Genomic DNA, 23692 nt, shown 5'->3' on the forward strand with positions numbered 1-23692 from the left:
ATATATATCTTCTTTCCACAAACATATGTCCTGGTATCATAATAAAAATCTGAATGTGCTGTGCCCAGGAAATCGTGTCGATCCCTATCAGTTACTTCCTCCAGTAACAGTGAAGGGAAGGTGAAGGAAAATGCTGCTCCAAGGGCAGAAACTGAGCACAGCTGCTTCCCCCAGCCCCACAGGAATCCCAGGACAGGCAGCATGGGCAGGGGCTCTGGGGGTTTTATTTGGTTTTTAACTGCAGCACTTGCCAGATCGTGCCCAGCTAAAGGCACAGGGAATATTGTGTGGCCATAATCACAATTTAAAATACCCACTGAGCAGTGCTGAATACCTGCAGGGTAGGGCTTTGGATCTTACACTGCTGAGCACTTCCACTCAGGTCTTCTATGTGATAGACTATGGATTTTCTAAAAATCTCAACCAACTGCAGACAGCAATGTTACACAGGGTCAATTACACTTACCTAACACACTGAAAAGTCATTCAAAGTGTTAATTTTTTTTTGTGTGTGGTACTTAGTTAAAAAGAATAAATAAAGTAGGAAAAAAACCCAAAATATCAAAACCAAAAAAGGTTTCTGATCCTGGAGGTTTCTTTGTCAATATATGGATTTGTTTCCTACAGAAAGGAAAAAAAAAATCAAAACATTAAGAGAAAAAAACTGAAGGGAGACAGGCAGGCAGGCAAGCAAGCTGGGTGCTGGAGAGAGCTTCAATTGGCAGTGGAAAATGTGGCTGGGAGTGTAGCTGAAGGATGATGGTGTATGTGGACTAAGGACATGTGTGAGGTTTGGAAAACAGCAGGTGGAGGAAACTGTGGAACAGGATTATATTTAAAGGGGAGAAGTTAGAACTAGGTGATAACAGTAAAGGAATCACACTCAGAGTGTAAAATATTGCTTTGTCACTTAGTTCATACTGTGAACATGTCTAGGTTTTTTCTTCCAAGTCATCAGCAATGGGAAATGCTGTTCTTTCTTTCTCTTATTTCTCACCAGGGCACCATTCTCCTCAGATGCTGGCAGCTTTTGGGAGCCTAGACTGTTATTATGGGACCTGGGACAACTGTTTCCTCACATTGCAAGAAACACCCTGCTGAGTTTTTTGTTAGAAATATCAGATCATGTTTCCTCTTTCTTAAGTCCAAGATTTTAGTGAGCAGTTGGAAACCAGTGAATGAAACCCAACTCAAATCCAGGTAACAACGTAAAATCTCCTTTCTTTAGTGCTTGTTGTATCTACTTTACCTGTTCACCTCTAATGTTTACAAGCAAGAAATAATTTTAGTCAAACACTGAAGAGTCTGAGCCATGCCTGCTCTCCACGCTTCCATCTTTCTAAAACACAACTATTAAAAAGCAGAAAGCCAGGGAGATTATGCTGCTGATATTTCTGTAGTAGTGAATAAGCACAGGAGTATCCTTCCAATCTCCTGCAGACAGAGCAGGTTGGGAAGTGTGAATGCAAATGTGAAGCCAGCTGTGAAACAGCAGCTCTGATGTGTGTGTAAGGGGTCACTTGGATGTTGTGACAGTGCTGCTGTGCCTGTCTTTGCCCTGGGGCTGAGCTCCCCCAGGGCTGGGCAGCAGAATGCTGGTGCAGACAGAAAGCACAGGAGCACACATTTCATGTTTGGTGTTTGATGTGAAACACAAGTGAAGCTGTGAAGGGCACACCTCACCCTGCAGTGAGCACTCTGCCAGGAGCCAGTCCTGTCCACCTCCCCTCTCCCATCCCTGCGGCCCCACAGGCCAGGACACGGGGTCCTGGGGGTGCCCCCTGCCCTGGGGGATGCTGCACCTGGCAGGGCAGGGCACATCTCTCTCCACAGCACATGAACACAGGGCTGGGTTTGATGCATCGTGAACCACAGCACCACTGCCAAGGCCCCTCTCAGATGTGCACATGGTTCAAGTGCTCTACACCAGAAGTACCTGTTCATAAAACATCTTTAAACTGCTGCCGAGTATCTGAATCAACTGTGGGGAGAGATATTATAGAGTATCAATTACACTTCATGTGCATACATGTCATTACAACTACGATTTCCTCGGGGTGTGGTACTTACTTAAGAAGAATAATCCAACGAATAAAAATCCACCACAACACCAAAACTAAACAGATTTTTGTACAGCACCAGTTCCAAACAGGACCTGTGAGGTGCTGTCCCTTCCCAGACTCCACTCAGCACAGGGAGATTTCACACAGCTTCAAGCATGAATTAACTCAGTCCTTCCTGCTCATAGGATTTAAGACTCATTTTCAAAATCAAAGTTTGAAAAGCTAAACTTTTCTGCATTTCCTTTTATCTTTGATAATGCCACCCAAAAATAGTTTCTCCTAAATTCTGACATTTTCTTCTGTAAAGAGAAAAGACACATTTATAAAAGCATTTAAAAACCAGAATATACTTAAATATAAAAATGCCTAACTGTATCCATAACTAAGTTTTCAGTTAGTTAAAAAGTTTTGATATTATCTCTTATTATTTATTCTTCAAAGGAGAATAGTAATTAGAAAAGTTCTGCAAATTTGCACTAATGAAGCAGAAAAATCTACTATGAAGTAATGAATTTTATTAATCACCATGTAAGCAAATTAGTAAAAAATGGCAAAAATTTAAGTACACCTAGATATTTTTTATTATTATTTTTATAGGAGTTTATGTTAAATTACTTACAGGTTATTTCAGAGAATCACAGAATGGTTTGGATTGGAAGGGACATTAGAGAACATCCCGCTATGGGCAGGAACATCTCCCACTACTCCAGGCTGCTCATTTCTACAAGTCTTTGTAACAACTTGAGCTGGGAAGTGTAATTTTGCCACAAATTCAAACTATTATCAAGGAATTTATACTCCCTGAACACTGAAAAAGAGAGGACATTTAAATATGCAGCAAAATTACATCGCTGAATCTACACAGAAACATGAAGAGTGCTGGGATAGTATGTGAAAGGAAACTCCAAATCCTGTTTTTGTTCCCATCTTTCTTCCCTTTCCCACATCCAGCAGCTTTCCTTGCTGTGCTCAGGACATCTCTCTAAATCCAGGGGAAAAAAGGACTCCCATAAAAATGCTGCATGCCAGGATGTGTTAACACCACTGCATGAAATAATTGTTCCTTGGGAGATTCTAGACAGTCAATTAACCCCCAATTCACGACTCAAGTGGCAGAGCAGACACTCCATGAATAAAGGGTAGGGGTTCAATTCTCAATTAGGATGAATTTTTTTCCTTAATAGTTTAATCTTGTGGTCAATTAAATCCCCGAGCAATGTATTAATTATTATATGAATCCTGGGCAACTTATAATTTAAAGGTTAGTTATGGTGTACCACAACGGGACCAGAGTCCAGGGCTTAAATTTGCAAAAAAATTCTACCTTAGGGGCAAAAATCCCCTCCTCTGAAAAAAGATAGGGAAATGTCTTTATACTGTGCTTTCCTAATCTGGAATAATTTCAATTTAGATTTAAATTCCTAATCTGGAATACTTTAAATGTCTCCTAGATTTTACACCAGAGGTAAGACTGCTTTATGTTAAAGATCATTAGAAACCTGTTTACTGCTGCACCACATATTCCTACCACCAGCTATAATAAACAGGGCTTCTAAGCAGACTTTTAAACATTAACCTCATCTCCAATTTCTGAGCTTTATTTCTATATTGTGGGGCACAGCAGTTTGGAAAAGTAGCTTCCTTTTCCATCTGTTAGACATATAGAGACTATGGGTTTGTGAAGTACTTTCTTGGTCCTCTTTTTGTTAGAAAAAAGTCCTGCATTTCCTCGGGGAAGCAAGGGACATATGCTGGTGCTCTATGGTTTCTGAGTTACTGCAGAGATGAATTCCTCTTGGCCAGCTTTCTGTTGAATAGGTGCTGGAATCATATAAAACAGCAACTTGTGAAAAAAAAAAATAACACAGTAAAATGGTGAGTTCGCCGGCCAAATCAGTGATCTTTTTTCAACTAATTATTTTTCTCGCTCAAAATGAAGACAGTTTGTCTTTGAAAAGCCTGTCTATCATTAAAAAAGAAAAGTATGGAAAGTTTTTGAAACAACTATAACAGATGTCATAGCAGTTGAAAGTACAATTAGAAAGCACAACGCCGCAGAAATAAAACTTCAAACAAAAGCGGAAAGAGTTCTTTGTGCACATCAATAATTTAGAATGATTTAAGAACTGTTTTATAGATGCAAGTGGAGCTCTTTCTGTCTATATATAAATCGAATGTGGTCTTTATAGGCAAACAAAAAGGGGATACAATCCTTTTAAATTATTTTTAGGATAATTGTTTCCACAGCAAACATCATTATTTATCAGTTTTGAAAAGAAGCCAACTGCCAACATTTGAAATGCACAAACCTTGGCACACAACACAGAAAATGGTAATTCCCCCCCTTTTCAAAACTAGTTTTGCATTTATTTTACACATTTGTCAAGTTCTTATCTCAAAGCCCATGCAGTTTACCTATTTCTATCAGAAATCGTTATATTTTATTTTTAATCACCTTCCCATAGCTAATTTGGTAACTCAGGAAGGGAAACTGTTATTGCTACCAGATGCTGTTACCTTCCTGCTCACTCACGTATTCCTATAAATTGATTCAACAGCCTGGAAAACAAGGTTTAATATGTATTATTATGCCTTCTGGATTTCTTCTGTTATAATCTCTTTTTTTAGACAAACAGGCTCATTGTAGTGATGCAAACATTCTAAAGCTATGCTACAGACACTTCCCATAGTAATTCCTTCAGGAGAGCAGTGCAGGATGCTGCTGGTCCTTTGCCAGCAGGAATTTCTCTGTAGCTTTATTTCTATGTGTAGACTTCAAGAAAAAAAGAAAACTAGACAGTTTCATGTATAGAGAGATGAGATTTTCTTTTTCAGATGAGGAGGAATATTAGGGAATAAATGACAGCCCTTGAGCCTGTAAGATTTCTACAGAGGAAATGGGAACAGATATTCTTGAAGGTCATAGAAGAGGAACCAGTTCCTCAAAAATTTCCACACTGGAATAACAGAACACACTTTCCCTGGAGTCAGGCAGGAAGGCCCCAGCCCAGCTGCACTGCTGCTCAAAGCAGCAAAAATTACAAGAAAAAAAATTGAGCATAAAGAACAAACTGCAAAATTTTAAACTTTAGTTCTGCCATTACAATTTATTAACCCCCATAACCTCTGTAGGTTGGCCCTCATTGGTGAAAAAAACCCACACTGATTCTGCCAATTTTGCAACACCTCTTCCAGAAAAATAATCATATTTTGCTGATACTTGGGACCATCTACCCTCAGTATTTTATGTGACTGATTATATATGAGCTGATAGTTGTGTAAAATTAATGCTCCAGCCTGCTCCATACAGTATTTAATATGGCCCATACAGAAGTGATGTTTACAGAACACTCATCATAAAATAGGATGCTGAAAAGTTATCTTGTGTATTAGAGAGAATTCTTATTGTGAATCAGACCCTAATCTAGAAATACTTGACTCATTTTCTGCTGAGTTTTCCACACGTGTTTATGGAGAGAAATTAACAATGACCATTTCTGAAACAAGAGAACTGTCTCTAAGGAACTTATTAATTAGATTTTGAATATTGGTGAATTTATTTTCTTTTTTTTTTTAAATAGCAAAATCTTTGTACAAAGAAATTATGTCATGATATAATCCTTATTGTTATTGCTTATTGTTAACAACCTTACTGTTGCTGATGATTTCACAGAAATATTATTCTTTCCTTGTAATAAATCAGTTAAAATAAAATTCAGTATATATAAATATAGATGGTATGTAAATATAAATATATGTAAGTATAAATATAGATCTGTGGTTTTATAGAGCAATTCCAGCTCTATTTTTACCTAAATCCCTCCTGCCTCCAGTGCCAAAGGCCATATGACAATAATGACAATAATGAAAATAATGTCAAAAGTCAAACAGCAGCTCTGGTGGCTCCTCCTTTAATATGTGAATCTCTCCACACTTTTGCCTGGAGGGTGCCATCGTTACAGTCGATTTCTAGATTTTCAAACTAACAAAAACCAAGACAACAATAACAAATACAGTCTCCTAATCTACACCATCAGAAACGTCACCAGAGGTTACAAATGTCTATAAATAACTTGGTATTTTCTGAACAATGTTTATTTTCTGGCCTCAGTGAGTAGGCAAGTGTACACACACATCCCGTTTTCTGCTCCAGCTCAGCCATCTCCTGGAGATGCTCCATCATGCAGCATATTCCACATCAAATACCTGCCAGCACAGCAGAAGAGGCTCTCCACTGAAGTGTCAGTGAAATCTGGACAGCTCTGGATCCCCTCGCTGACAACGCGCTCCCGAAACAGCCACGGGATATGTCAGCAAATTCACACCAGCCAGCTCCAACTATCAAAACATCACAGAGCAGCCCCAGTGATGGCTGAAACAGTCAGATTCAAAACTGCACCATGTTTTATAGATTATAACATCTCAGAATACACCTGGAAGCAGAATTTTATTTATTAAACTGCTTGTTATAGCCTGTCACATTCTGTCAACTTGAAGGAAAATCTGCTTTGGAAAGTACTTTCACACTGACTACAAAATAAAAGAAGAAAATAAATCAGTTGGTATTTTGACACCAACATGGAAAGGCCAAGCATGACCAAAGAAGTGTGCTGGGGAATTTTGTATTGAAGTAATCCCTCTTTCTAGTTTGTACTTGTTCGCCTCCAATTTCAGAGTTCACAGCTGTCTCTCCTTCCATCTTTTTATCAATCCTGCTTCAAGAAGGATATTCACAGCTGGGAATCTGCAGAAGGGACAAGGATCTTCAAGTCTTGAGTGAATGGCCCATGCAAGGATAAAATCTCCCTTAAAACCTTGGCATTATCAGCACGGGGCTGTAACAAACTGAGCTAATACAGCTGGAATTGTATTGACTGATTACAATTGGGGGCTCCTGCTCTTTCAGGCACGATTATGGATTTCCAAAGGACAACTGATAATATGAACAACCTACTGAAAGAACTGTCCATCCCCAGTGGCTGTGACACAGAAATCCTATACACGGTCCAAGTGTTGGAGTGGTGCCTTCTGTCCCAACAATCAAGCATGGAACCTGATTTCCTGCAATCTGCAGCCCCTGTGGCTTCTGAGATGAGCACATGGGCCATTATCAGCTCTGCTAATAAGAATTCATGCAACTTCATCAAAAGAACTCAACACAATAGCTGAGATATAATGAAGAACATGTTTATTTGGGTTTCATAACTACCCATCTAGAATAATCTTTTTCTACTTCCACTCTGAGGTTAGTTCACTATCTTATGCACAGAATCCTTGAACGGTTACGGTTAGAAGTTCACTAAGGATTTATTATTTGTTATTATAAGGACAAATCTAATGCACTAAACATTCTAAACTACTTTGGGGCTGAATCTTAATGTGCAGTTTTGTCTCAGCCTTGCTGTCCCCAGAAGCCTCTGGGCAGCAAGTCCTCCACAAAAGGGAAGACAGAGCCCTTAATTGCCATCTTAATGTGACTGTTACACAGGAGACAGACACACTCCACAGAGCCATCTTCGACATTCAAGATCAAATCAGAATAAAAGTCCCTGAGTACACAAAAAGGGCTACACAAAATACCATCCGCCAGTGCTGGGTTTGCTCTTCTGACAGCAGGAGCACACACTGCTGTCACAATCCTGAATTCTGCATTTCACTGAGCTGGAACATCCAGCTGTGGGCAGCAGGACAAACTCTGGCTCACTGGTAGGAACCCTCAGGAAAGAACTGTGTTTTATGAAGCACAGCTTCTGTGAATTTCCTGAAGGTCTTCCTCAGTCACAAATACCACAACATTTTCAAAGTCACCAATTAACCAATTTTTATGACTAATTGGAATTTTTATCTGCATTTTTATTCCTTTCTTTCTCTGTGTGTGCACAGTTGCACACTTGGGCACACAAAGGCAGGAGCACAGTGCCCCTGAGCAGGTTTGGTGCTCAGGCAGGGGAGGCTGAGCCCCTGTTGGTGTATTCCCCAAAATCCCAAGGATTTCTGAATGACAAAAACATTCAGCAGAGTATCCACATCCCACTGCTCATAAAGAGGACTGAAGGCAAACTTATTAAATAACTCATAGACATCAAGAATGTCACCAACTGCAGGGCTTAGGTTAATGACTTTGCACCAGAGCTAACACCAAGCAGAGCATTCAGCGGGTCAGGTTTAAGACCAGTGCTAAGGAAAAAAATCCTGGGCCTAACCCAAAAGATTTCTTAGGTCATTGGGTGCAAATCAACAATTTTTCTCCTCTTCTTCTACTTTTCAAATTTGATATCGCTCAGTTGAGCCTTCATAAAACTACAGTATTGGAGGAAAATTGGGAATGTCCCTGAAGAGACAACTGACTGAAGAGTAGCTACCTGATCTCCCTCTTATTTGCCCATTTTATTGTACAGACTGACATTAATACCTTACTAAAAATTTGTTTCAATGCCTCTTCAGTAAAGAAAATTTCATTATTTCACTGTGTTTATACAGACTCATAATTTGTAGTGTTTAGACAGCAATACATTAAAATAACTGAAATCTAATAAATAAAACATATTAATAAATTATATATCAATGCAAGTAACTGCCTTAGCCCATCTGCCAAGATTACTATGAAGGAGGTGTTTTACACATCAGAAAAAGAGCATTCCTAAAAATAATTCTGCAAATAAAGCTCTAATATAAACTTAATGTAAAAGGTGTGACCTTGGAGTACTTCACTAGCATCTCTTGCATAATTGCCTTTATATTTATAAATCTTTCAGCAATAGTTAAGCATACAATCATAACATCATGAGTACAGACACTTCAAAAATTAAAGCTTTGCCTTTATTAATTATTTACATTTTGTGAATCTAAGTGTTAATAGAGTTTGCTTTGGTTTTATGGGTTTGGGTTTTTTTTGGATTGACTAACTGACAGACAATCACATCTACTATTAAGCCACCTTTTTAACAGCTGCCAGTTCATTTGTAGGCTAAATTTAACAACAAAAAAACACTTGTGGAAAATGCCTCCACCCAAAATAGAGCACTATGCTTCTTATCTTTCAGTATTCTCTGTGGATAGAAATGTAAAAGTATCTCTGACTTATCCAGAGGACATCTGCACTGCCCATGTCACTCAAGGTTTTGGGAAAAAGAAACCTTGAAGTTCATGTATTATTGCACTCACTGCTGATCCAACAACCCCAGAGTCTGTGATACACACACTCAGACACCACAATGGACATGGATTTGCTCCTAATCTGGGCAGCTCTTCATGTATCCATGAACACATCTGTGAAGAAAACAGCTTTTTTTCCTCATGATATCTTTAAGATGCCAGTATTGACCCACCAAAGAAGCAGCACAGAGACCCTGTGAGGTGCTGCACACTTTGCACAGCCACCGTGTGCTTCAGCTTCGTGCTCCTTGCTCTCCTTCTCCTTCCTTCCCTTTTCCATCTGGATGCTCTCAGGTTAATTGCTGGGAAAGTCCCCTCTCTGGAGCACAGCCCCACCAGCCTGTTGCTGTTTCAGGTGTTCTGCACCTGCTCATTCTCCTCCCCTCACATCCTGAGTAGCCCAGTCCTTTGGCAGTGATTAATTTAAACAGCATAAACCCTCTTTTCTGCTAATGAAATCCAAGAAATAAATATGGTTATTCTTTCATTACCGTGGTCTCTGGCCATCTGAAAATATTTCACTCAGTGGACAGAAATGATGCAAAATTCCCCTTTCCTTGAAGCAATAAAGGAAAAGGTGTTCTTTAATAAACTGGGAAGGGAGAGCTGCCAGATGCAGAGTTTGGACACTGCTGTGCTGGGCCATGGGACACAGCCCCATCCACAGCCTGGATTTGGGCTCTGGAGATGCAGGATGGGCTGGAGGAGGAGCACTGCCCTCAGGCAGCTCTGGGAGTGCAGGCCAAGCCCCCTTCTCAGCAAAAATCTTATTTATTTGTAATCATAGACTGCAGAAACAGCGGGTAAGTCTGACAACATGGGTCATTAATGGAATTTTCCTGCAATATTTTCCTCTGGTTTGCACCTCAAACCCTACGTGAACATGCTATCCATGTCTGGATAACAACCAGCACCACGAGCTGGGGGAAAAACCTTCTGAAATACAAAGCTTTGCTCAAACTCTTCCCACTGAAGACATCCTGCACATCCCCACTGATTTCACTGTGGCAAGAGTTGGGCCACTGCCTTTTATTGCTCCAGCCTGTGTGAGGAGTTTGAAATATTTCTTGTCATGCAGTCAAACAGAATAATTGTACCAGCATCTAAATCCGGCTGGAAGGCACGGCCAAATTCTTTTCTGGCTCATTTCACCTTCCTAATGCCAGAATTCATATGGAGCTTTCTGTAAAGCCTATACAGGGCTGTGTCAAACACAATCCTACCCCACACAATAGAGATTTTTTCCAGGGTATGTATTGAAGCAGATGAATTTAAAAGTGTATTTTCTGTGAGTAATTGTGCAGGTAAAATATGGGGCTGTGTGTTCTAGGGGGGATTTTGTAACTGTTTCCTTGCACTAGTGATTTCAAAATAAAGTCCATATTACTCTTGATATGCTTTTCACTCAGAAATAGATGCACAGGCAAAACGCTGGTGTAACATGCCAGAAAAAGGCATTTGACAAAAATATAGCACTGTATGTAATCCATGCAGTAAAAACAATTTTAGATATATATAAAAAGACCCCAAACCATGCAGACTTCCAAAGATGTTTGACTTTGTTGCCCTCTAATGTTAAATCTGACCATATTTCCTCTAAAAGGATGATGAAAAGAAGCAGAGTAATTGAGATTTAATGGCATTCCTCTTTCAAAAAGCTTATAGGTATGGCTGTAACTGGGCTCCAAATGCTCTGCAATGAAATAACCAACAATTCTGGAAATTTTTCCCCACCAACACATGCAAACAAATCACAGGAATTGCAACAACCTCATATTAACTGTCTTCTAAAGAAGCACTGTTGTGAAGCCATGTTCTCCTCAGCCCTAATTACCTTGATGAGAACAAAGTGGCACATTTTTGTCTGTTGCTGAGATCACTTAAAATGGGATATGGAAAACAAAACCTGTGTATCCTGAGGGATATTTTGTCTATAATCATTACAATAATTGTAATAATTTTTTAACTGATAAGATTTCAATAAATATTACTCCTGATAAATCTGAGTTCCTTAATTTTCAATTGTTGCTATCTTAATTGTTGTAGAGAGCTCAGCTTTGTGAAGTTATGTCAAGGTGTATAACACAAAAACACATTCAATATATGCCTTCAATAATTTCTTTGTTGTTTGAAAACTTCCAACTTACAGCAAAGCTGGCATTTTATGGCCTGCAGAGCTATAAATCATTTTTAAAATCATGATGATATTACTCAAAACAGATGTGAAAACATATGTTTGCCACGGTTGTATAAACCGCTTACTTGTCATACTTAATAAATGTTGATACTTTTATTTTAACTACATTCCTTCTTAATAACTTTGAAAATCTTTTCCACGGTGAATATATTTTGCCTTGGTAAGAGCAATGGCAGGTTTGGAAAAACAAAGCTTGCTCTGTATACAAATTAGATGGATTTTTCTGCAGGGCAAGGCAGCACAGATCACACTCCTCACACTGTCCACATCTGACTCTAAAACACTCACCACAACTGAGGTGCACCAGAGTCCCAAAATAATTATACAAGAGAAAACAATAACAATATTAGGAACAGAGAATTTACACAGGACTGGGGCAAATAATTAAGGACTAACCCCAGTGGTTCCTACAGAAACTGCACTACAGGTCTGTCCCACTGATCAATGCAAAATCAGCTTGGAATCCTGGATATAAAGGTTGGTGCCTTTAAAATTTCTGTATTGATCCCTCTGTAATGTCATAAAAGGTTCTGGAGTCACAGGATGACTTGAAAAATCGCAGCTGTACATGACAGAAAACAAAATTTCTCATTCTCAGATTTTCTGAGAAAAACTTGACATCTGCAGGCCATGCAGAAATGAAGAAACTTTGTTCTAAATCTAAAACAATATTTTAAAATGTCTTATGATTTTGAAGCATTTTTTTCTGATGCTGGTGGCTCACTGAACACTAAATTAATTCTAGAAACATCCCCTAAGTGCATGCAGAACTAACACATGTATAAAGATGTATTTCCCAGTACTTAATCAATTAAAGAAATTATGCAGAAAGGTAGACTAGGAAATGAATAAACCTACACAACTTTAATCTTAAGGAGAATTATGGCACACAAACTGTTAGCATCAGATCTTTGTGATTTCATCCATGATAAAAGAAATGATCACAGGAGCCTGGGAATTGGGTTCACAGGTGGTGAAGGTTCAATTATTTTTGCTCTGGGGATTTCTGAATTATTTTTTCAGATTTTTAACCTGTACCTTCCTTCATCCATTCTGAGTGACAGAATCCTGCTACTACCAAGAAGTACATGATTTGCATCTTTGAACCCCACAGGACACTGAATTGTTTCACTGAAAAATGACTGAACATGTGGCAAGAAACCATGCAGGGTTCAGCAGCATTAAAATCAACTACACTTTCAGGCTTAGATTAAATACTCGCCATGCAATTACTACAGAAATGTAATTCTTAAAAGTTAGGAGTGAAGGCATGGCTGGTAACTTTCTGTAAATGTCAATAGGAATCAAGAGGAAAGGATTTAAGCAGGATGATCCAGACAGAAAATGACCTCAGAATGGCAGAGAAGGGCTCTTTTGGGGTTCATGAGGAAAGTGCTTAAATGTCCAGAAAAACCAGTGAATAGAAAACAGCTTCTGTCTTCAAGGAGAGTTGAGAACAGAGGAAGGAGGAAGTTTCAGGCTCTTCCTACCCATGACTGGATTAGTCGACCTCTAAGGATTGTACAAAACCCTGACACTGCTCAAATTATTTCATATAACTCTGGAACCACTGGCTCCAAATTCTCTTCTGAGTCGCGCATAAAATTGTCTATGCCTGCCTTTTCGTTTTCTCTGAAAATGCATGAAAATCACCTCAAGCAAAATAAAAATCAGTTTGTGCTTTCATTTATGATGATAAATATGAATATTCTCAGTAGACTTACAAGTATATTTAGCTTATGTTGTCTCCTCCTTCTTTCCCTTCACATATTTTTCCCTCTAAAACTTCACTATTCTCCTCAACATCTCTTTGCAGTATTTTCCCAGAATAAATCCCTGAGTATCTCCACAAGGAGAGCCCAGCAATGGAAGCCCTTCCCTGCCTACAGGAGAGTCCCCCCCAAGCCAAACATCACCTCTTCCCTTGCTGCCCCTCACTGGTGAGACAATATGAAATGAAATTGTTCACCCACAGCATCAGAGCAGTCTGTACACACGTCCCCTGAAGGCAAACAAACAATACCACATGACTGATCAAATATTTGCTTGGAACTTCATAAATAATTGAGCCAAAAGATCTGCAAAATATTACCTTCATGCTATATAAACAGAGAGAAGCAAAGTTCTCATTGCTTACACTTCCATGTGAGTTCACCGGATACATTATTCATTGCAATTAAGCACTTAGTTCTCTTAAATTAGTAATATAATGTCATTACATATGCAGAACATGAGAAAAAGGAATAAAACACATAATAAGTGCAATTAAATGCCTGAGATGAAAACAGTCTGTGGTTTTACCTTTCTCCTTTTGTATTTTTTTTAGGCTGGTCCCAGTTTCTTGGTCAATGAGTTCTCCTTCCCTGCTGTTGGTCAGCATGGCTAAAAAAAAAAAATCATAGGGCACAGTTATATAACACTGTCGGTAAAAAAAATTTAAAAGAAAAGAAAATATTAAATTATATTTACTCTTGGTTGATATTTTGGTATTTTAACTCTTATAGCCAAATAAAATAGGCAGTAAAAGCTAATCTGCTCAAGTTTATTAGACAAGGCTACCAAGACAGAACACAAATTACTACTGAGATAAATGTAATTTCTTATGAAAAGTTCAAAATTATTAAGTAATGGGAAAAGTACTTCACAAAAACCATTTTGGGGAAAAATACATTTAAGGATTTAAGTATTAGTAATTATCTATAAAGCAGTAAGCTTAATGAAAACCACAGATTGCCAGATCATAACCCAAACTGACTGGTGACAGCAAAACACCCTCCAACATTTCAGTGCTGAAGGAAATTCTTTACTTAACACCTGCAAGCTCAGTGAGACCTGTGCAGTTTATGACTTCAGGATGCCTCTTTCCTTGTTCTTATTTGATTAAATCATTTCCTTTGCCACAATCCACCAATGACAGACTTCACAGTTATTCCAGGGAGGACACTTGTTACAAACTTCATCACTATGTTTTAGGGAGAGCTTTTTTTTACCATTTCAAAAGCAAAAGTCATGAAAAATGAAAATTATTTATGCATATTTTTACATTAGATCTCTACATAGAGACATCAACAGTTCTTTTCACTGCTGCTACAGGAAAAGTTTCTTGTCCTGTGTATTTCCAGACTTATTTCACACAGGAAAAAGATGAGGGGAATCTCTGCCCTGTGTTTGCACAGTTTTGGGCAAAGAATCCGGGTTCTATCCACTGTGCTGGGCAGTGCTGTGGTGTTGCTGCAAGGACCAGGGTCAGAACTGCAAAATTCCAGGAGTAGGTTGCGCATGGCAGGGAATTCTCCAGTGACTCACCCGGAGTGCATGGCTTTTGTGGTTTAAATCTGGCTCAGCAAAGCCTGCACGGGCTCCAGGCCATGAGGAGACAGCAGTGTTGACACACACTGACGTGAGGAGATGCTAATTGACTTGCCCTAGATCCCTCTTGGAAGCACCAAGAATAGGATCTAAACTTCCTCTAGACAGAATTAGCATTTTAATCGATAGTGCACAGGCTGTGAAAGCTGGGGTGGAGAGACCAAAAAAGCCAGAAAGGCCTCAGCTTTGGGGTGATGAAGGAATGTGTGGGCACAAGGAGGTTTTTGGAACAAAAAAAAGTCATCATATAATCTGTGACTTTCCTCACACACATGTGAGGAAAAAGATACCTTGCTGTTTTTCAACGGCAGGTGCCTTGAGCAGCACTTCCCTACCCGAGCACGCCGAGGGGGATGGCTGGACCAGGGAAGGGTTTGAGGCGATCCCTCTGTGCAGGGAATACTGGCACAGGGAGAACTCTAGAGGAGGGGCTGGGCTGTGCAGAGAAATGAACTTAATGAAAAACCCACCGGGGTGAACCTAACGCGCTATTTCATAACAAGCGAGCGCTTCCCCACTCTTGCAGGATTTCTGAGAGAGAGAGGGCAGGATTTATGTCTGGAGTGAGAATTGAGCCACCCCTCAGACTTGGCCTTGGTGGGGCCTCGGAGCCTTTGATGCAGTAAGAATTCAGTTGTGGCGCAGTTAGAAATTATGTTAAATTGACTACAAAGTAATGAGCGATCTGAGTGTGAATTAGGGTAGAGCTGCAGTGTGAAAAGCCTGACCACCTTAAGGCAAAGGTAAACAATGTGGGCTTGCCAACGAGAGTGCCTTTGTAAACCGTAAACTATGTGGAAGTGCACATAAACTGCCATCTTCTCACTAATAATAGGAGAACGTTGCATCAACCACATTGGTTGGACGTGTGTTCTGTCCTGCCCAGCGCTCCTGCTCTGTGAGGAGCCTGGTGTCACGCCTGGTGTCACCCCTGGTGTCACCCCTGGCGTCACGCCTGGTGTCACCCCTGGTGTCACCCCTGGCGTCACCCCTGGCGTCACCCCTGGTGTCACCCCTGGCGTCACGCCTGGTGTCACCCCTGGCGTCACCCCTGGTGTCACCCCTGGCGTCACCCCTGGCGTCACGCCTGGAGTCACCCCTGGCGTCACGCCTGGTGTCACCCCTGGTGTCACCCCTGGTGTCACCCCTGGTGTCACCCCTGGCGTCACGCCTGGTGTCACCCCTGGTGTCACCCCTGGTGTCACCCCTGGCGTCACGCCTGGTGTCACCCCTGGCATCACGCCTGGTGTCACCCCTGGTGTCACCCCTGGCGTCACCCCTGGCGTCACCCCTGGCGTCACCCTTGGTGTCACGCCTGGTGTCACCCCTGGCGTCACCCCTGGTGTCACCCCTGGCGTCACCCCTGGCGTCACCCCTGGCGTTCCCAGCAGAGAGGGGTCGCGGGGAGCGAGCGGCACTGACCGATCCTGTCGGGGGTGTTGTCCAGCTGGGACGGGGAGCTGGACACGCTGCTGCTGGGGTGGGAGGACGCGTGGCTGCCGGGCCGCTGGCTGTCCTCCAGGGACGGCGCCGGCGAAGGGCTGTCCTGGATCCTCTCCTGCGAACAGAAGAAAGCAAGGCTGGGCCCTCTCATCCGCGGGCTTCGCCGAGGTGCAAACTAAAAAAGTGAGGCTGGCGTAAAAGTAATGGCAACAAATGGTGTTTCTGAGGTAAACAGAGAACAGAACTCGTGTCTACGAGCAGTGGAGTCATCTACAGCCAAAACCAACACAGGCTTCTACAAGCAACAGGTCTGAGCTTAGCTGATCATTTGCCACCTTTTTCTTGTTGGCAACTTTTTATGTTCTAAGTTTTTCACACGTAGGAACATATAGAATATTCTTTCATGTTGCTTTCACAAACTACTTTTAATCTACAGGTAGTAAGACTGCCATATATGAGTCACATTTCAAATAAACAATTCAAAGTTGGACTGAACTGTCACTAAATGCAGTCAAATTTGTAATCAGAACCTGTACTTGTGAATTTGTAACTAGAATTTGTACCTGAATAAATTACATCAGTATCTTCTCAGGGTAGCACCTGAATAAAGGATAAATGCCGTGGCTCTGGTAAGAACTTCCCTCTTGCATGAAAAGCACCAGTGGTAACCAAAACAAGAGTCTTCTTGCAAAAAGTCACATTTATATTTGCACAAGAAACTTTGATACTAACCTCAAATTTAAATATATATAGCACTTGAGTTAAGGAGGGAAAAAATGTAAAAAATAACAAAAAAGAGGCAAAATTAAATTCTGTATTTCTGTGTATCTATACTTGCAAATTGCCTGAAGATGCCATCAGTAAAAGTCTTTAGGAGCAGGTCAGACAAACAAGGCATAAGTAAAAATTCATCCTTAAGACAAGAGATTGTGAGACCACTTGAGATACTTTCAACCCATTGTTTTCACACACACACTCTTTTAATTAAAAAATTCAGTGCCCTTCATTCCTATTCCCAGAACCAATAGAAAATTAGAATCTTCCAAAAGGGACAATCAGGGCCTGAGCTACTCCAAAGTATTTTTCTTCTAAAGTGCCTCCTCTGTTTTAAAACATCTATGCAAGTCCTTGAAGTTGTAATTCCAAGGGGGAGACATCAATGAGAAAAAATGTTGAATTTACAGAACTACAGAAACTGAAACTCTAGAGTTGCCCTCATTCCTGGCAATCAGCTGCTTCCTGTGCAAACTCAGAACTGGAATCTAACTTCCTTTTTTTTAAAAAAAGATATTCTCTTGCCTCCAGCTCACTAAAAATCACAATTACAGTTCATCTGGGAAAGTTGTCTCAAAGGAATTTTGCAATCTTTCCTCCTTTCTAATCTATTCCGAAGATGTTTCATTAGGAATAGTCAATCTGGCTCCTTGGTAGCAATTTACTGTGCGCTCTGTAAAATAAACTCAGTAGCATCTGAAGTTTTTATGCAGTTATCAAGGTGGAAGCCCGAATCAGTAATGCAGATTTAAGAAGCACACGGTGGTTCCTAGAATTTTCTCCATTATAAATTCCTGAAACAAAAGCTGCTGTTTGGATGTATCAGGGCAATTCATTAATTACACTGCCAGCTGGATCAACAAGAATATTCTGTTACCCATTAAAACCATCCCTCCAAGCCACACTCATCTTTGTATTTTCAGGTACTTCTGAGAGTTGTGCAAAGGAAACAGGAGATTGGATCCTCCTCAGAGCATGGGATGACATTTCCCTACTCCAACCACACCAGCTGAGAACGTGGCACCGGACCTGGTTTTAATAGGATTGTTATTGTACATTAAATAACAAGCCAGCCCCAAAACCATGTAACAGATGTGTATCTATTACATAGCTGTTAATCCTCAATGGATCAGTTTCACTAATTATCTGTTATTTAATGAATGTACAGTAACTAACAGATCTGAACGGGAGACTTTTAATGCTTATATTTAACAGATATGAGTCTATTATATTGAGTCACATGTTTTTATAATTTTGAAAACTGAACTGTTTTATCCAAATGATTTTTCAAATTCTGTGGGAGGAAAAAAAGGTCCAAGTCACTAATCTTAAAGTCTCCTGTGTTTTCTTCCTTTTGGCCTCCAAAAGAGAGGGTTTGGAGGCTGCAGAGATGAACGGATGAGTAGAAGGGAGCTGGGACTTTGTGGATGTGCTCTTACTGAGTTGCTTTTAAAATCACATTCTTACCCCAGAAAGTACTGTCCTAAATAACAAACCATACATATGAAATCCTGAGTGGATAAATCCTGTGTGTTTTTTACTTTTGTGCAAATAATAGCTTCCAAATAGGTTCCTGCTAACAGGTTACAAATTTGACTGCAATTTCATTTGCATGGATTTCAGTTTTAACAGTCCTCTTTGGCACTATTTCCTCTCTTTTAACCACAAAGAGCACTCAATTTACAATTAAGATATCATTTTGAAATGATTAATTTTACAGAAGAGTGCATAGTTTAAGTAAATTTCATTGTCTACTGCAACCATGAAAATGAATAGCCAAGGAGAGGACATGCCAACTGTTCTGCAAAAAACCCTATGAACAAATATGACTAGGAATTAACACTTAGATATCACACAAACAGCCATATATGTCATCTTAAATGGGAGTTATTTGAGTAATTCAAAAGCTGATGATTTGGAAAAGCAAAGTATTCCAGCTCCTTCTGGTAACTGCATTTCCCATTGTCTCTCACTGTGAAATAATCTCTGCTTGGAGTAATTTGCCTTCAGACTCAGGGTCTGGGTTTGAAATCTTCAGGCAGAAGTAGAAGTGTCAAATAATAATGTCCTTCTTAATCACACAGTGAGTCACTTTCTAAGAGAATTAGTTGACTATTAGTTGATCTAATATCTTACCAGTTACACAGTGTACAGGCACAGGGAATGCAGAGCTTTCCCTGTAAGCAAAAAGGAGCTGAAATTCCCTCTGTATCAGATATGCTCCAAATGAGGGTGGAGGTTCACATTGTGAGGCTGCATATGCATCAAGAAATTGTCAATTTCTAAATGTTTATGTGGAAATATACTGATTTTCCCCTCCTATAATGAATAATGCTATAGCAGACTCTTCTTTTGCTGGTAAACAGATCCATTTTTCAGTCCTGTAATCAGTATGCATCTATTTAGCTACTTAGCAGCAATGTGCTCTGGTTCATTAGGTAGCTACTGTTGTGTCTCAGCCTAGTTAAAATTTCACAGCAAGTTAATCTATTTTATTACAAATGAGAACACAAGTGATAATGTCCTCACCATTTTCCAAACACAGGGTTAACAGTATTTGTAACAAATCAATGAGGGCATTTAAATAGGAAAATTGCAAATCTAAAATCTTAACATTTTGTTTTACACACTGATGACTTCATTTGATTTGTCATCTATGCATTTTACAACCTTGTTAATTTTCATAATTTTTTTCCTCTTGAAAATGGCTCTGTTCCCCTACACCCTGCAGGGCAGCCTGGTCACACACTAGGTAAACTCACAGTAATAAAGAATTATTCCTAAATAAAGTAATATTTTCCCCATTTATATTTATTCTTATTCATAAATTTGCAAGACTAATATTCTAGGTTATAATTGAATGAATTATACATAAGGGTTCTACAGATTGTGAGAATTTTATGAAAAATGAAAATATTTCTCAATATCTCACCTATTTATCTACCTACAGCACCTACTTTATCTCATCTTTTCTCCTTCCTTTACAGAGCTGTAACATAAATTCTCAAAAAGGACTTTTCCAGTATTTAATCCTCTTGAAGGGTAATATATTTGTCTCACTAAAAATCAGTGTCCTTCTCTGCCTCAGAAAATGCAACTACAAAGCTTGACATTGTTGATTTTAGTTGTGATTTAGCTTAATGGCACTGAAGTCATGAACTCACCCAATTTCCAGACAGATCCTTGATTTCAGCTCAATATCCCTGTGAGGGAGTAGTCCACACCAATAATAGCAAATACTATACAGTAGTTTTATTTGAAATATATATGAACAGCTTACCTATTTTTGACATAATCATCTTGACCTTAATTCCTTACCTCTCCTTTTTTTATAGTATTGATCTTCCTTTTATGCCAAGAGTTTGGAGAAATGATGCTGCTGGATTTTCCATTTTATTTTTCTTTATTCTTAGTTGTAATTTAGTTGTAATTACTCTTCCAAATGTTAATCTATTAATGAGTTCCTAGAGGATTTAGTGGCATTTCACTGCTGACAAGCAGGTTTTGAAAGTTTGTCTGAGTCTTCAATGTTTTATTCACACATTTATCTTTCTATTTCATATTTAATTGAGGTGCTGCTGCTCTACTCTACAGGGCCCTGCAGTGGCTGGAATTCACCCTATCTAATGAAATGGAAAGGAAGGTAAAATGGAGATTCTATTTGGTTTAGGCTTAGATTTGAGTTTTCGAGAGCTGTAAGAAAGACTTCAAGCTGATGTTAACCATGATGGAAAAACAAGAGTTCATGGGCTTTGGCAGAAAAAAATCCCATCATTAACTTGCACACTGGGATCTTCATTATGCCACACCTCAACCTCCCAGTGGTTGCCATATCTCCTCCATTCATATTCTCAAAATGGACTACACAGAAATAAAATAAGAATTCTAGAAACCAGAGCCAGACTCCCTGGAGGGGTCTGTGAAGACAGGATGGGCAGGCAGAATCTGACACTCTAATTCCCTGCTGAGCTACCTCTGCTCCCCACTCCCTGGCTGAATCCCATCCTCAGCAAGTGAGAGGAACAAGAAAAGTTAACACAATTCACAATTCCAGTCAGCAAAGAATTGAATTGCTAACACTTCCTTTTTTTAGTTAATAATAAGATGCATTTCTTTCCAATTGACCTTACTTGATACTAATGCTGTTTGAATCCTAACACCCATCATATTTTTAATGCTGCTCACAAGTTTACAATCCTTAACTGATGCACTACTCAGTTTAGGCTTTTCCAAGGAAAAGAATACCCCTGCCACAGGAAGCAGAAGCTGTGCTACACCTGAACTGGTGCCAACAAGAACTAGGATGGTCACAGCCATTTCTGGGCTAGAGAAGAGCAGTTTGGTTTGGATTTTGAGTCATTCCGCTCTGGAAATGAGCACACACAAAGACTGGGAGTGACTTGTTGGTCTTCTGAGCTACTTATAGTACCTGTGATTGCTGTAGGTACTGGAGATGAACAAGGTAAACAGCTGGTCTAAAAACCAAGATAGGATCTGTGTGTCTGAAAGCCAGCTGGATCCCATTCATCTTTTGCAGTGTATAGGGAAGTCATTCGCCTAAAATATGTACTTTGCCATTTAAAATGCACTTTTTTTTCCACTGTGTACATATAGTTGTTTCAGTTGCAGTCAACTGGCAATTATTTTCTCACAGAATTTAAGAAATCATAAAAAAACTCCTACATTTACTGATTTTAATACCAGATGTTCACTCTCTAATTCCATTACCTTGTGACTACTTCCTATCAATCCATTAATTGCCAGCTGCTCAGCCAAACAGAGAAGTGCAGCTAATCAGATGGTGTTGGGAAACAGCCAAACAGGAGCTGCCTTCTTCCCCATTTCTTAAATTAGCAGTCACTGGGACAGCCATGGAAACCTTCACTCCTGGATTAAGATCTTGATGTTTTACTTTCAGTCTGAGAGCACAAGAGTGCCTGAAGCTGGAAAGGATCTCACGGTGGAAACTTGGTACTTGTGCCCCTCTCCTGAACTGTGTCACCCTGTGCTGCCATGGAAGGGAGGAAAGGCACTCCCAGGACTAATGATGAAAATGCTCTACCTCATCTCTGTTAGAGCCATATCAGTTATTAAGGACAAATGCAAATGACTAAGCTAATACTAAAAAGATCTGAGCCAGAACTAAGAGCTTAGATGTGCTTGGCCTAACAATTTTCCCTTGCAAGCTCTGCAAAAAGAGATGTTTCTGATTGAATTTTTTTTTTCTACTTGGAAGTTTAAGTAAGTTTTCAATGGTTAAAACCTCTCAGTGAGGGTGGTAAGGAGCCAGGTGCTCTTGGCACTGCAGGGAGAGGGACAGCCTCCCTCCAAAGGAGGAGATGAGAAGAGTATTTAATGCAATTTGAAAGGATCTGAACATCTCCCAGCAGAGTAATTTCTCTGAATCAGTGAATAAAGAGATACAAACCTGCACACTCCTCCTTCACCTCAAATACAGCCACAAAAATTAACCTTCTAAGAAGCAAACAAACTCCTGTGTTTCTCGTGTCACTCCTCCAACATATCCCATCCAGCAATAAACTGTTATGGAACAGGACAGAGTAAATCCAACAATATGAAAAATCACATACATTATAGAGAAGTTTTATTTTATAAATGTTGCCATATTCTGAAAACAATTCATAATGGATTGAATGCACAGAGAGATATGAAATTACTGACGTTAGAAATTCTGTAATGGGAAATGTTTCTATTGTGAGAAGAAGTGTTTCAGAGCATTCTGAGATGGCCACATTTTTCTGGCTGTCAGGTAAATATTATGAATGTGAGTTGTAGAGCACACAGAAAAATAGCACCTCTCAGCAATAATTACACAGCCCATCTGTACTCTCTTCAGGGAATTTAAAATCATGTCATATACACCCTTTACAAATGCTTTAACAATCCCACAAAATCAGGAGAAAAACAGAACTCAAACAGAAGGAGATTCAGGAATCTCTACTGCATGTTTAGATCCCACTGTACAAATAATGCTTTGCTTAGTTTATCAGATTAGTTTCTAAAGTGCATTGGGGTGAAATTCTCAAGGAATTACAAAATATGAAAATTAAAACGCTGTACTTTTAAAAGCATTTAAATTACTTTTTTTGGGTTTTTTTCTGTATTTCCCATTTGCACTCAACAAAAGCACCATTTGTTCCTAACTGGGACCTCAATGAGAGCAAGAAAGATAAGCAGGAATAAAGCAAGCATGAGGGGATGACAACAAAAGAAAAATGGACAGCAGGAAACCAATTTTCAGAACTACTCCTACTCGGGAGAAGCACATCCCTCAGCAGCTCCAAAGAGGCTGTTTGCCAGAAGGAAAAGGAGGGAGCACGAGGAGGAAGAGGGTGAGACATGAGAAAGAGGAGGAAGCAGGGTGCAAAATATGTTAGGTAAGTAAAATAAGAAGCAGGGGAAATTCGGGAGATGAGTCTCAGATCTCTGGCATGAAGTTTTGCCTCATTACTCTCAGTACTCTTTGCATATCTAACACAAAGGGAGCATCTTAAGACCCTGGTTTGGGTTTGGTTCCCAGAATTTCAAGCTCAGCCTAACCCGGTATTTCAGTATTTCCCAGCAGCCTGTTCCCAAGCACATCAAGGACAGTCACAGCTCCAGACTTGGCTCTTGCCAGCCTTCTCTTCCCTTCACCTTCCTAACCCCAAACCTCTCCCCTGCCCTCTCC

General features: G+C 39.9%; 1 protein-coding gene across 7 annotated transcripts in view; it reads right to left on the minus strand.

The window, feature by feature from the left end:
- The window catches only part of DACH2 (dachshund family transcription factor 2), a 247375-nt gene that overhangs the window by 29674 nt on the left and 194009 nt on the right, over positions 1-23692 (minus strand). For all 7 annotated transcript variants that reach the window (XM_021531417.4, XM_021531418.4, XM_085570457.1 and 4 more), the window contains exons 6-7: positions 16207-16342; positions 13717-13797 (exon numbers count right to left, since the gene is read on the minus strand). In XM_021531417.4, coding sequence (XP_021387092.1) covers positions 13717-13797; positions 16207-16342 — 217 coding nt within the window. The remainder of the gene's footprint in view (positions 1-13716; positions 13798-16206; positions 16343-23692) is intronic.

This window comes from Lonchura striata, chromosome 4A, assembly GCF_050655825.1.
Source record: "Lonchura striata isolate lonStrDom1 chromosome 4A, ASM5065582v1, whole genome shotgun sequence".
Taxonomy (NCBI): Eukaryota; Metazoa; Chordata; class Aves; order Passeriformes; family Estrildidae; genus Lonchura; species Lonchura striata.